Source organism: Pelobates fuscus, chromosome 11 (assembly GCF_036172605.1).
Source record: "Pelobates fuscus isolate aPelFus1 chromosome 11, aPelFus1.pri, whole genome shotgun sequence".
NCBI classification, from domain to species: Eukaryota; Metazoa; Chordata; class Amphibia; order Anura; family Pelobatidae; genus Pelobates; species Pelobates fuscus.
In genome coordinates this window covers 139074959-139088499 of record NC_086327.1, presented here as the reverse complement: position 1 = coordinate 139088499, position 13541 = coordinate 139074959, and the positions used below count along the sequence as shown (strand labels likewise).

Sequence of the window (13541 nt, the reverse complement as noted above, 5' to 3'; positions counted from 1 at the left end):
CAACGAGCACCCCAGCCGTGCAAGTTGGCATCGGACTCTATCACCACGTCCGGAACGGAACCGAAAATTGCCCTTCCGTTCCAAGCTTCCATGTGTGCCAGCCACCACACCAACTCGTCTCTGGATTCCTCGTCTAAACGTATCCGTGATTCGTAGGAGTGACCCGATCGGAGTTGCGACGTTGGAGGGCCCGGTAGTGTAGTGGGCCCGGGAATATCGCTTGAATGGAGGCTGCAAGCAGTCCGATGATCCTTGCCAATTGCCTGAAGAGCTCGTCGAAGTTCCTTTTGGATGGCCTTCATCTTGGATTCCGGCAAGTACAGGAATTGTTGGGCGGAATCCACTTGGAAGCCCAAAAACTCTATCGACTGTGCGGGGGTCAGGACCGACTTGTCCCAGTTGATCAGAAAACCCAAGTTTTGTAAAAGGCTGATTGTCCAGTCCAAATGCATCAGCAGACATTCCTTCGATTGGGACATGATCAAGATGTCGTCCAGGTAAATAATCAGGCGTACCCCCCGGGTACGGAGGAACGCCATCACCGGCTTCATGATCTTGGTGAAGCATCAAGGGGCAGAGGAGAGACCGAACGGCAGGCATGTAAAACGCCAACGCCGTCCATGCCAGGTGAAGTGAAGGTAGTCCCTGTACTCCACCGCGATGGGAACCGTGAAGTACGCGTCCTTCAGATCCAACTTGGCCAACCAGTCTGACTGTCGCAGAAGATCTCTGAGGCAATGTATACCCTCCATCTGAAAATGTTGGTAACGTAAGAATGCGTTGAGAGGACGGAGATTTATCATCGGGCGGACTCCGCCCCCTTTCTTGGGCACTAGGAAAAGATTGCTCGTAAAGCCTGGAGCGGCTAACGGCAACTCTTCGATGGCGCCTTTGGATAACATCTCCTCGACTTCCGCGGAAATCATCTCGTCCTGATCTGGTGGGAGAGATAGCTCCCTGGGGATAGAAAACTGGACAGGCAGGGAAACAAACTCTAGGTGATAACCCCTTACGCATTGCAGCACCCAAGCATCGGAGGTTACATCTGCCCACCCTTGGTAGAATAAAGCTAGCCTCCCCGCCACCCGAACATGAGCGAGAGGGGAAGAAAGGGTACTCACCGTAAGGACGTCTGCCCGAAGCGCCACCACGGGGGTATCTGGGGCCCCATGATCTCCCTCTGGCCGGAAAGAAGGGAGGTGTTCTTGGATCCTGAAATTCCCGGGAAGGAAAGAAGGAACCTCTGGTGGCACGGAACGAGCCTCGGAAGCCACGGCTGGGTGGACGGTTCCTGCTACGCCCGGCCCCTCCGAAAACCTTGGGTGCGAACGCGCGCTTCATGTTCGCCTGCGCCTTGTCAATTGCCGTAAAGGTCTTGACATAAGATCCCATGTCTTTCACGAAGGAGGTGCCGAACAACATCCCCTCATCAGCCGGATCAGGTTCCGCCACTGTCATAGCGGCCAATTTAGGGTCTATCTTCAGGAGAATCGCTTTACGTCTCTCTGAAGACATAGCCGTATTAGTGTTCCCCAAAAGGCAAATAGCTCGTTGGACCCATCCAATGGCCACATCGACATCCAAAACTGAGTCCCCAGTTCTGGCGGCGTCAAGAAGCTCGTACAGCTTCGACAGAGGGGCCAGTGTATCCAGGATCTTGTCCTGGCACCCCTTCAGGGAGTGGTCAAGACCCTTCTTGGGTTTCCAGCCCGACTTATTCAGGAACTGGGCAATCTGGGGGTCAATGTCTGGGGTCTTACAGGCTGCGCCTGGGAGGGAAGGCCTTGGGCACTCGGCGCGCAACTTATTGCGGCTCTCTTTTGAAAGGGGTGTGCGCATACGTTTAGTCACATATTGGGCGATATGATCCGGAGGGACCCATTCAGCAGACCGCGGGTGACGGAGGTCGTCCGGGTCAAACAGGGGGTTACCCTATGGATCAAAAAGCGTCTTACCATCCCCAGTGGGGCCCATCACCTTTCCCCGGGCGTTGGTGGAGGACCCAGAAGGGGTTATACCCGTAGGGAGTAGGTCCTCGCCCGACTCACCCTCAACAAAGGAGTTGTACTCCATAATATCGGAATCATCCTCCACACTCCGGTCGGTATCTGACCCATCATCCAGGGCTCTAGCTCGTTTCCATAATCTAGCCTTTTTAGCCCGGCCAGGGTCTCTTGTGCGCTTGGAAGGCGCGCCATCTGTGACCGCCTGTAGCGTGTCAGTCATGGCAGGTAGAACCTGCATCGAGGAGTGGGAGCCGAAATTTCTAGACTTCGCCTTCGCCTTACGGGCACCAGGCACAGTCTGGGCAGGGGAAGGGGACCCCACACCCAGGGGGGCAGGGGTTGCCAGGGAAGGCAAAATCATAGAGTGCAGCGACTGGGAAAAGGAAGAGGAAACAGCCCCCCATGGCTGAGCCAATTGCCTTTTGTAGGGAGGAAGCCATAGTGGCCTCTAATAGGGCTTGGAATTCTTGAGAGGCCATAGCACCCTCAGGGTTATCAATTTTAAAATCCCCAGAGGGATCTACAGGCCCATCCTCCCTATCCTGCATATTGGGCAACAGTCACTAAGCAAAAGGACACTGAGAGTAAACTGTATGAAGAAGCACTAAATAGAAGGGTTGATTAACCCACAGCAAACAATGCAGCAAACAGGACCTGATCGTTGGTGTACCGGGGGCCCAGAGAAACGCAGTGGCCGACCGCACGACAATACAGCGAGCGATGCAAGGACCGCCCAAAATGGCCGCCGCACGTGGAAGAGTGCGCTCGCGGTTAGGCTCCCGGCGAGGGAAGGGGCGCGTGCACCGAGAGGGGAGAAGTAAGCGCACCCAGCCGCGGCCGCGAGAAGAAGAAAGCCGCCGCGGCAGAGGGGCAGCGCCGGGTACCGTGCGGCAGAAACAGGGATGTAGAGGGAGGGGAAAGAGCCAACGATCCAGGGCAAAGCCCCAGGTATTACCCAAGTACACTGATGAGGTAGAGGTCAAGCACAGATATACAATAATGAAAATAATAATCAGAACAACAATACAGTGGGACCTCGGTTTACGAATTTAATTCGTTCTCCGGGACGTTTCGTATTGCGAAAAATTCGTAAACCGAAACACGGTTTCCCATAGGAATGCATTGAAAACCAATTAATGCGTTCCGGAGGTGAGAAAAAAAGTCAAATAAAGTATTTTATCTGTTCAAAACTCTTTATAAAGTGCACTTTAAAGGCATAAATACTGTACAGGGACATGGTTAATCAAGAAATAACATTTCAAACATCCAACTTTATGTTTTAAAACATCACACATCAACTTTTAAAACATGGCAAAGTTTTGATAACATGGTACAGTACACTTTAACTGTACATAAATCACACGTCAACAGGGAAAACATGGAAAATAGCAAAACAATTTCAACACTGTTTGGAAGATGAGGAGGACGAGGGCAATTGGGCAGCACTAACACAAGCCGGTTCTTCTTCATGTCTAGGCTGTTTTTGTAGGAACCTTTCCATTGTCTGCTGCCTCTGGCGCCTTTTAAGCATCCCTCGGAAAGGGGACATGATGTCTGTGTCAAAACTGCTCACAAGTCTGTGGGCTAGAGCCTTATCTGGGTGGTGCTGCTGTACAAAAGTCTGTAGGTTTACCCACATTTGGCATGCCTCCTTGAGTTCCGTGGAAGAGAGCTGTTCCTCACTCATTTCCTCCTCCTCCTCAAATGCGATCTGCTCCTCCATCGACTCCTTCTGCAATTCCACCAGCTCCTCGGTGGTTAGGTCACGGTTGTGTTCCTCCACCAGCTCGTAGACATCCTCCTCAGTCACCTCCAGGCCCATGGTCCTCCCCAAGGAAACAATTTCCTCCAAGACTGTTGACTCTGGTGCAGGTGCAGAAGCACTGGAGGCAGGTTTTACAACACAGTCTGGCCAAAGGTTGCGCCAAGCAGAATTTAGGTTTGTCTGGCTGACCCCGGCCCAGGCAATGGTGATAATCTGCAGACAGCTCACAATGTCAAAATGCTCTCTCCAAAATTCATGGAGGGTGAGGCTTGAGCGATCTGTCATCTCAAAGCATCGCCGGAAAAGCTCCCTTGTGTAGAGTTTTTTAAAATTGGAGATGACCTGCTGGTCCATTGGCTGGAGTAGTGGGGTGGTGTTAGGCGGAAGGAACATGACCTTGATGAAATTAAAGTCCTCCAGCAAGTCTTCCTCGAGGCCTGGAGGATGGGCAGGAGCATTGTCCATGAGCAGCATGGCCTTGAGTGGCAGGTTATTGTCCAGAAGGTACTTCTTCACAGCAGGACCAAAAACCGCATTGACCCACTTCACAAACAAGAGGCGTGTGACCCAAGCCTTTGCGTTAGACTGCCACAAAACGCTCAACTGCTCCTTGTTCACCTTGTGTTTCTTGAAGGCCCGTGGGTTCTCTGAATGGTAGACAAGCAGAGGCTTGATCTTAAGGTCCCCACTGGCGTTGGCGCAGAACAGGAGGGTAAGACGGTCCTTCATCGGCTTGTGGCCAGGCAATGAGGTCTCCTCTTCTGTGATGAAGGTACGCTTTGGCATCCTCTTCCAGAAGAGTCCAGTCTCGTCGCAGTTGAAGACCTGCTGAGGAAGGTAGCCCTCTGAAACTATGACCTCCAGGAACTCCGTAGCAAATTCTTCAGCTGCAGCAACATCAGAACTTGCAGCCTCTCCATGCCTGACCACACTGTGGATGCCAGATCTGTTCTTGAACCTTTCGAACCACCCCCTGTTGGCCTTGAAGCCTTCTGCATCTGCTGACGTTCCTGGCTGTTGTTTGAGGAGGTCAGCGTGCAAGGCCTTGGCTTTTTCGCAGATGATCGCCTTGGTCACTGAGTCCCCTGCACGCTGCTTCTGTTCAATCCAGAGCAGGAGCAACTTCTCGACCTCGTCCAGAACAGGTGGGCGTTGCTTGGAGACCCTGGTGACTCCCTTGGCTGCATCTCTCCCAGTAATCTTCTCTTTCATTTTTAGGATTGTACCGATTGTGGATGCACTCCTTCCATACTCTTTGGCAAGGTCGGTCAATCGCATTCCTCCTTCATGCTTCCTGATGATTTCCTTCTTGTCCTCAAGCAGAATCATCACCTTCTTCCTCTTCCCAGCTTCCACTGCTTTCTTGGGTGCCATGACACCACCGTCCCTATGTATGCAAAAAAAAAAAATGAAAGATGCTTTACACCCATATGAGCTGGCATGGAAAACAACCCCACAATGCAAAACACACAGTAAAAGGCATGCACAGCACATGAGCTGGCATGGAAACCACAGTAAAAGGCATGCACAGCACATGAGCTGTAACAGGCATGCACAGCACATGAGCTGTAACAGGCATGCACAGCACATGAGCTGTAACAGGCATGCACAGCACATGAGCTGGCATGGAAACCACAGTAAAAGCCATGCACAGCACATGAGCTGTAACAGGCATGCACAGCACATGAGCTGGCATGGAAACCACAGTAAAAGCCATGCACAGCACATGAGCTGTAACAGGCATGCACAGCACATGAGATGGCATGGAAAACAACCCCACATTGCAAAACACACAGTACAGTTGTAACAGGCATGCACAGCACATGAGCTGGCATGGAAATCAACCCCACAATGCAAAACACACAGTAACAGGCATGCAAACAACCAAGCTCAGCTCCCTACCTTTCCACTTCTTTAGATGCACCAAAAAGGCTCCAAACCCTGCTGCAAATGGCTCCAAAAGGCTCCACAACTTGCTGCAAATGGCTCCAAAAGGCTCAACAACTTGCTGCAAATGGCTCCAAAAGGCTCAACAACTTGCTGCAAATGGCTCCAAAAGGCTCAACAACTTGCTGCAAATGGCTCCAAAACCTCTCCAACACCTCCACACTACACACTCACGTGCTACCCACACTTCAGTATGCAGGGGGCGGAGCTATAAACCGGGACACTTGTTTCGTATTGCGAAAAAAATTCGTAAACCGAGGCAATTTTTTTTACGAATTTTCATTCGTAAACCGAATTTTCCGTTAACCGAGGCGTTCGTTAACCGAGGTTCCACTGTATTACAGATAAAAATGCAATGAGTAAGAGAGCACAAACAAAATACTTAGCTGTCTGAGGAAACAGCAAAGAAAGAGGGGGATTGTGGGAGACACAGGCCTTATATAGTCACTTCCTCTGTTATGTGATTGGTTGCCTGTGTACCTATACAGTTTTTTTCTTTCATTTTGATAATATTTATATTCCTCTATCTTTGCTGCTGAGGAAATAAAGAAAGAGTTATGCATAATATGAGCCTCCGTGTCGTTAATAAAATTCCAAATAAGAACACTAAGTAGCCATCGAATAGAATGCACAGATTCCGATCTGTGATTGGTTGCTTATGATTAGAAAATATAAATATGCTGTAACCTGTCTCCCAAAAATGTATCATGTGTTCTGTGCACGTCAAACTGTGCTGATCAGGAATCTTTATCTGAATGCTGTGAAAGATAATTTGTTCCATAATACACTTATATAAAATCTCAAAAACCTGTCTTTTGTGAGTACGAATTCTGGGGGAATATAAGGCTCTCCAAGGCTCCTCCAACGAGGCTTCCAAGCTCTCATGGGGTTGGGACTGTAGAGTGATGGTCTCAATACGATGGTTAAAACCAGCAGAATGATCATAACCAGGAAAAGTAACAGCAGAATACCTATAAAGTGCATGAGGAGGACAAAAATAACATTCAGTTATATGCAATACACAGGAGGAATGCACGGGGCAGGGAGTGGGTAAAATGCGTCAGGTGGAGATAAAGCAACCCTAAAATATGACTGACAGATCTTGTAGATTGGGTTATTGATCCAGTGATGCTATTCATGCCATGGGATCCTATGATTGACATGTTGCAGTCAGATGATGATCTCAGTCAATGAGCTAAGCTCTGCCTTGCCTTCTGTTAACAGAATATTTTTTTTTAGGAACGTCTGTCTCGGTCACATTAGTAGTGGATGTGGGGAGCAGCACACAGTGGACGCCAGGTAAGAAATCAAAGCGTTCAAAAATGGCTCGACTACTTACAGTTAAGGAAGGGGAGCACTCCTGGTACAATAATCAATACAGCTAGCTCTAGTGGTTATGGTACTTGGAGTGCTCTGTAATAAACAAAAAGTCCCTGTACAGCGTGAGTCTGAAATAAGAGACGCTCAGAACAAGTGAGCAAATTGCATTTTAAATAATAAAAAACTAAACAAAAAAATCCCTCTTATTTGCACTATGTTAGTACTGAGACATGCCCCGCACAGGCCTCACTTTAACATTTTTGGAAACTCTTTTCAATTTAAATAATATTTTTGGGTAAACTTTGAAAAAGATTTTTCTAAATATTAAAATGTAAATAAAAAATCAATATATTAAAGCATTTTATCCAAACAGTTATCGAATTATTAAATCATTTGAAAAGATTATCTAAAAGTATTGAATCGAGGCCATAATTGCATGTCTGTCTATATAACTAGTGCATGTAACAGGGTGCTGCATTTATGTCGCTGGGAAAAAATAAATAACGGGACATTTTGCCCAGGGATTAGTAGATCCACAGCTGTTTTTCAACTACAAATCCCATGATACTTTGCCAGCCTCAAGATGTCTTTCCTAAAATTACAGCTATTTTTTCCCAGTTTGCAGTGACCTGTGCAATATATCTTTATGCAAATATTAGTGTTGAGTATACAGTTGAGTTAAGTGTATTTAAAGTATTAAACAGAATGTTATATTCCTTACATATTTTACTGGTTAAATCAGCGGTGATTTTAGTTAGAATATGTTACTGTTTCTAACACGTGACGTTTACCCAGGATAACGCCCCAGTCTGGCGACAGGTTGAGTTTCTGATGGTTTGCGATCCCATGTTTGATTAGCTGATACGGGGAGGAAGGCTGCACATGAGATGCAACCGGATCACACTTGACATTTGTTTCTTTCACAGTCACAAACAGAGAGCGATCCTTGCTGCCATTATCTACGAAGACGTACGTGCCGGGCTCCACAAAAACATGAGCAAACCTGAAGAAATAGGTGTAAAGCCGTGAAGACTGTGACATCACTTTTACCACTAATTCCTTCTAGAATTGTAAAAAAGCGATGTATAGTGTTATTTTATAATTCCTCTAACCCCAGTGTACAGTGCTGTACATTCCCCGTATCTTTATGTATAAAATGTTCATAGAAGCTTAAAGGTAATGGTCTACTCTATAAATGATCCCTTGTAAGTGCATAATAACTGATTTTGATTACAGTTGAGTTAAAGGACCACTCTAGTGCCAGGAAAACATACTCGTTTTCCTGGCACTAGAGTGCCCTGAGGGTGCCCCCACCCTCAGGGACCCACTCCCGCCGGGCTCTGGGGGGAGGAAGGGGTTAAACTTACCTCTTTCTCCAGCGCCGGGCGGGGAGCTCTACTCCTCCTCCTCTTCTTCCTCGCGACGTCATCGGCTGAATGCGCATGCGCGGCAGGAGCCGCGCTCGCATTCAGCCGGTCGCATAGGAAAGCATTCATAATGCTTTCCTATGGACGCTTGCGTGCTCTCACTGTGATTTTCACAGTGAGAAGCACGCAAGCGCCTCTAGCGGCTGTCAGTGAGACAGCCACTAGAGGCTCTGGAGGCTGGCTTAACCCTCAGAATAAACATAGCAGTTTCTCTGAAACTGCTATGTTTATAAAAAAAAGGGTAAAAGCTAGCTGGACCTGGCACCCAGACCACTTCATTAAGCTGAAGTGGTCTGGGTGCCTAGAGTGGTCCTTTAAGTTGGTCAACCTGAGCGAGGCTAACATGCCAATGGGAATGAAATACACATAGATTGAATGTATAAAAATATGTTTCTGTGGGTTTTAGGGGTTCTGTGCGGGGAGCAATTCTGGGACCGATTCTAAAATGTGCAGCAGTCACCAATGGAATGTTTCACTTAGAGAACATTGTCCCGGATTTGTTAATTCTATATAAACTAGGATGGAATGTTAATACTGATTGTACACAGAGGGTATACTGTCAGGGGATTGTTATTCCTATATAAACTACAGATGGAATGTTAATACTGATTGTACACAGAGGGTATACTGTCAGGGGATTGTTATTCCTATATAAACTACCGATGGAATGTTAATACTGATTGTACACAGAGGGTATACTGTCAGTGGATTGTTATTCCTATATAAACTACCGATGGAATGTTAATACTGATTGTACACAGAGGGTATACTGTCAGGGGATTGTTATTCCTATATAAACTACCAATGGAATGTTAATACTGATTGTACACAGAGGGTATACTGTCAGGGGATTGTTATTCCTATATAAACTACCAATGGAATGTTAATACTGATTGTACACAGAGGGTATACTGTCAGGGGATTGTTATTCCTATATAAACTACAGATGGAATCTTAATACTGATTGTACACAGAGGGTATACTGTCAGGGGATTGTTATTCCTATATAAACTACCGATGGAATGTTAATACTGATTGTACACAGAGGGTATACTGTCAGGGGATTGTTATTTCTATATAAACTACCGATGGAATGTTAATACTGATTGTACACAGAGGGTATACTGTCAGGGGATTGTTATTCCTATATAAACTACCGATGGAATGTTAATACTGATTGTACACAGAGGGTATACTGTCAGGGGATTGTTATTCCTATATAAACTACCGATGGAATGTTAATACTGATTGTACACAGAGGGTATACTGTCAGGGGATTGTTATTCCTATATAAACTACCGATGGAATGTTAATACTGATTGTACACAGAGGGTATACTGTCAGGGGATTGTTATTCCTATATAAACTACCGATGGAATGTTAATACTGATTGTACACAGAGGGTATACTGTCAGGGGATTGTTATTTCTAAGCTACCAATAAAACTGGGAATTGTAGCACTTTGTTTAACGTCTGTACATCATTAGGCTTGGGTGCTTGTGTTACCTGGATGAATTTACTTGGGTCTCTCTGATAAGATGGTGAAGTCTTCTAAATGCACCAAAGTCCCAGTCTGGGTTGGTGTTGTAAAGGTGGTCCTTTTGGTAAACTGGGTAATGGCTGGAAGCTTTATCTGCGGGAAAGCACAGGTGTAAATGAATTGAGATCCTTCTTAAATCGAGTCACTGGTGTATTGTCATACAATTCTGGGACTGTGCGGGTTAATGTTACCGACACCACAGCCATCACTTAAAATGAATGGAGAGAAACCTGGTAGCAACAGGCACACCAAACAGAAACACTCAGCCAGTACTGATTGATATGTCCACATACAAGGCTCGACAAGCAGGCTAGAGAATGACTAATGGAAATACCACCCGATGCATTTCACACTCTGCTCGTCCTTACCAACACTAGGGTCTGCTATAGTGACCGGGTCAAAGAAATCAGGACAGTTGTCACCTTCACATTAAAGCTTGAATAGGATTTACAAAGCATTGCCAGCAAAGCATGGAATGTCCCTTTAAGGCATATCTGAGCCTAAAGGTGTGTCTACCTATCACACCTAAAGTTGAATTTATAACATATTTATAGAAATCTATTTCTATTCTCTGAATTTTCTTGGAAGTGTTTCTTTCTTTTTTCATGTGGTTTAATGCCTATGGATTCTACAGAAGGCACTAATAAATCTGTATCTCTGGGGGCATAAAACAAGCACCTAGACACAGGAATCCATAGAGTATAAACTATGCCTGGGCTCCATGGCCCCCTGTGCATCCCTGGGGTTTAATTTGGTCCATATGCTCATCAATAGCAGACATTTCATTTCTTAATACCATGAAAAACGTGAAATTATTTGGAGATAAACAGAAAGACAATTCCTCTCTTCTTCCTCCACGTTTCACGTCATCCACCCTCTAATTTGATTGACAGGTGTAAAAAATATGGAACGTTTTCTTAAAGAACACTGTAGGCACCCAGATCTCTTCAGCTCAACGAAGTGGTCTGGGTACAGTGTTCCTACTGCCCTTAGTGCTGCGTTGTTAAACATTGCAGTTCTAGAGAAAATGCAATGGTTACATTGCAGCACTAAGTCAGCCTCTGGTATCTGACGCTGGACGTCCTCACACTCTGCATGAGGACCTCCAGCATCAGACTTTTCCCATAGGAAAGCATTAATCCAATGCTTTCCTATAGGGAGAGGTCTAATGCGCGAGCGGCTTTACTGCTCATTACAGCCCGCTCGTTGCTGAACGGAGGAAATGCTTTGATCCAGTGCTGAGGGACATCAGTGCTGGGATCAGGTAAGTAAATAAAGGGTGTTTAACCCTTTATTTACCGGGGAAGGGGGTTGGGGCACAAGGAAGGGGGGAAGCAGGGGGAGCGATAGTACCAGGAATACAGATTTGTATTCCTGGCATTATAGTATCCCTTTAACATGGACATCTGACCCTTTTGCCCTTTGTCCTGGGGTAAAGACGGTTCTGAATTACATTTACAATGTACGTGTGTTGTACAGGTATACAGCATCTGTTAACCAGGCTTCCACTGACTGCTGCCTATAGAACAAAATACCAATATCCCATCAGTTTTCAAAGGGAACAGAATTAAGTATACCTTTAAAGGAAGCAATTATAAATACGCTCCTGCATGCTTACACAATGACTCAATATTTACCCGAATTGTGTGCAATTAAACCCGTGCAGAAGAGGCTTCTTATTTTATTGTGCATTTAATCGGCTGTCGATTTGCCCATTTGCACCTTAAATATTGGGCAAGACATACTTTAATTTGCATGTAAAATAAAGAGCGTGGCCGCAGTGACAGAACTAGCAGGGAACGTGTTTGAGGCATTGTGTAGGAACGCAAACTGCATAGAACAATACGGGATCGTACGAGAGGTTTTTCCAGTGGAAACTCACTTCTAATAGCATTTATTAAATATGTCCCCATGTCAAACGCAGAGTCGCTGTGCTGAATTGTATTTGTAATTGTATTTTTTTTTAATTCCAAATGAATGTTACTATGTAACTAAAACCTTAAGCTCAGAATGTATTTCCAATGCAGATAAAATGGATGCGATCAATGGGGACATCGTCACTAAACTGGGAAATGTATTGACAATAGAAATATATAGATTTATAAAACATTCCGGCCTACATTTAATATTTTTGGATAAACTTTTCACATGAGTTATTATTTATATTTTACCAGGAAGGATACATTGACATTTCTCTAATTTTTAAGTACGTCCTGAGTCCACAAAACATTGCATTGATACAATAGGGTAAAATAAAATACAAAAACAATATTAATACACAATATAGACAAAATTCAACATGAGGTGTGCTGCCTTGCTGTAATATTCCCTGTTTCTTATCAGCACTGTACCTTATCCTGAAAATTCAACATAGATTAGGTAAGAAATTATTACTTTTGGATAAACTTTTAAATTATTTTTTCAACATATTAAAATATCAAATAATATATCATATATAAAAATATATCAGTGTAATAAACGCAAAAATCTAAATATTACAAAACGTACACATTTTGCATAATATTGCATGATTTTAAAAGCTTATCCAACAATATTAATATGAGGCCTCAGCTATTTTGGCCTATGATGTGTAATACCCTTCTCATGAAATCTACACGATCCCCAGTTTTGTAAATAACACAGACGGACCATTTTTATTCTAGGAGTATGTAAGTCTCTCTTCTTCCCTCTACTGAGTGGATTGGACCACATCTCACCAAGAAATTGATACACTGTATATAATTCTAATTAAGAAACAATGTGTACATATAAGTACATCACATTACATTTTATGGGTTAAATACTCTTCCAGTGACTGTCTACCTAACAGGTACTCCTACTACAATAACTAGGTCAAACTCAGTTCTCACAGCTAACCTCCATTTCACTGGAAGAGTGCAGTACTGGGGCATGCATGCTTTTTCACCTCCTCTACAACGAGCATTGATTCGGATGAAAATTAAGAGTCAATATGATGTTGTGGGAGATGGATCGAACATAAACATAACATGTCCTTTCATGCATAATTAGACAGATACCATACTCTCAACACTGACATCTGTGTGGATCAATATAGTGACCACCAATACTTCTACTCCAAGGAAACGGAATGAGAAGGAAATGACCCACCAGCTGGGTTAATGCTGAGTTGGAAAAACACGGTGTCTCCAACCGTCAGACACAATATTGGGTTCGGAATTCTCGGTAAAGGTCCAAATTCTGACAAAGTTAAAACTTGTTCAACATTTCGTGATTTTCGAGGTGTTGGAACGGACCAGGAATCTCCTGCAATTATGAGAGTTGGAAATCTGCATAAATACTAGCGTGGTTTCATTTAGTTGAGTTTATCAAATAAGTTACAAACATTTAGGACTAAATAGTTAATTATAGAATTCAAATTTCAGCTCAAAATACCTGGAATGCAAAAAATTCTCAGTTATGTCTTCAGTAACAATTTGCCTGAAATGTGAAATTCACTCTGAATTCCTGACAATTGAGTTTAGTGAGTAACCCTGAGAGGTTTTTTTTTTCTGGCT

General features: G+C 44.7%; 1 protein-coding gene across 1 annotated transcript in view; it reads right to left on the bottom strand.

Moving 5' to 3' along the window:
* Positions 1 to 13541, bottom strand: part of LOC134577038 (zonadhesin-like) — a 54958-nt gene that overhangs the window by 6399 nt on the left and 35018 nt on the right. The window contains exons 22-25 of the mRNA XM_063435681.1: positions 13135 to 13290; positions 9972 to 10098; positions 7830 to 8041; positions 6527 to 6689 (exon numbers count right to left, since the gene is read on the bottom strand). Of these exons, the coding sequence (XP_063291751.1) occupies positions 6527 to 6689; positions 7830 to 8041; positions 9972 to 10098; positions 13135 to 13290 (658 nt within the window). The remainder of the gene's footprint in view (positions 1 to 6526; positions 6690 to 7829; positions 8042 to 9971; positions 10099 to 13134; positions 13291 to 13541) is intronic.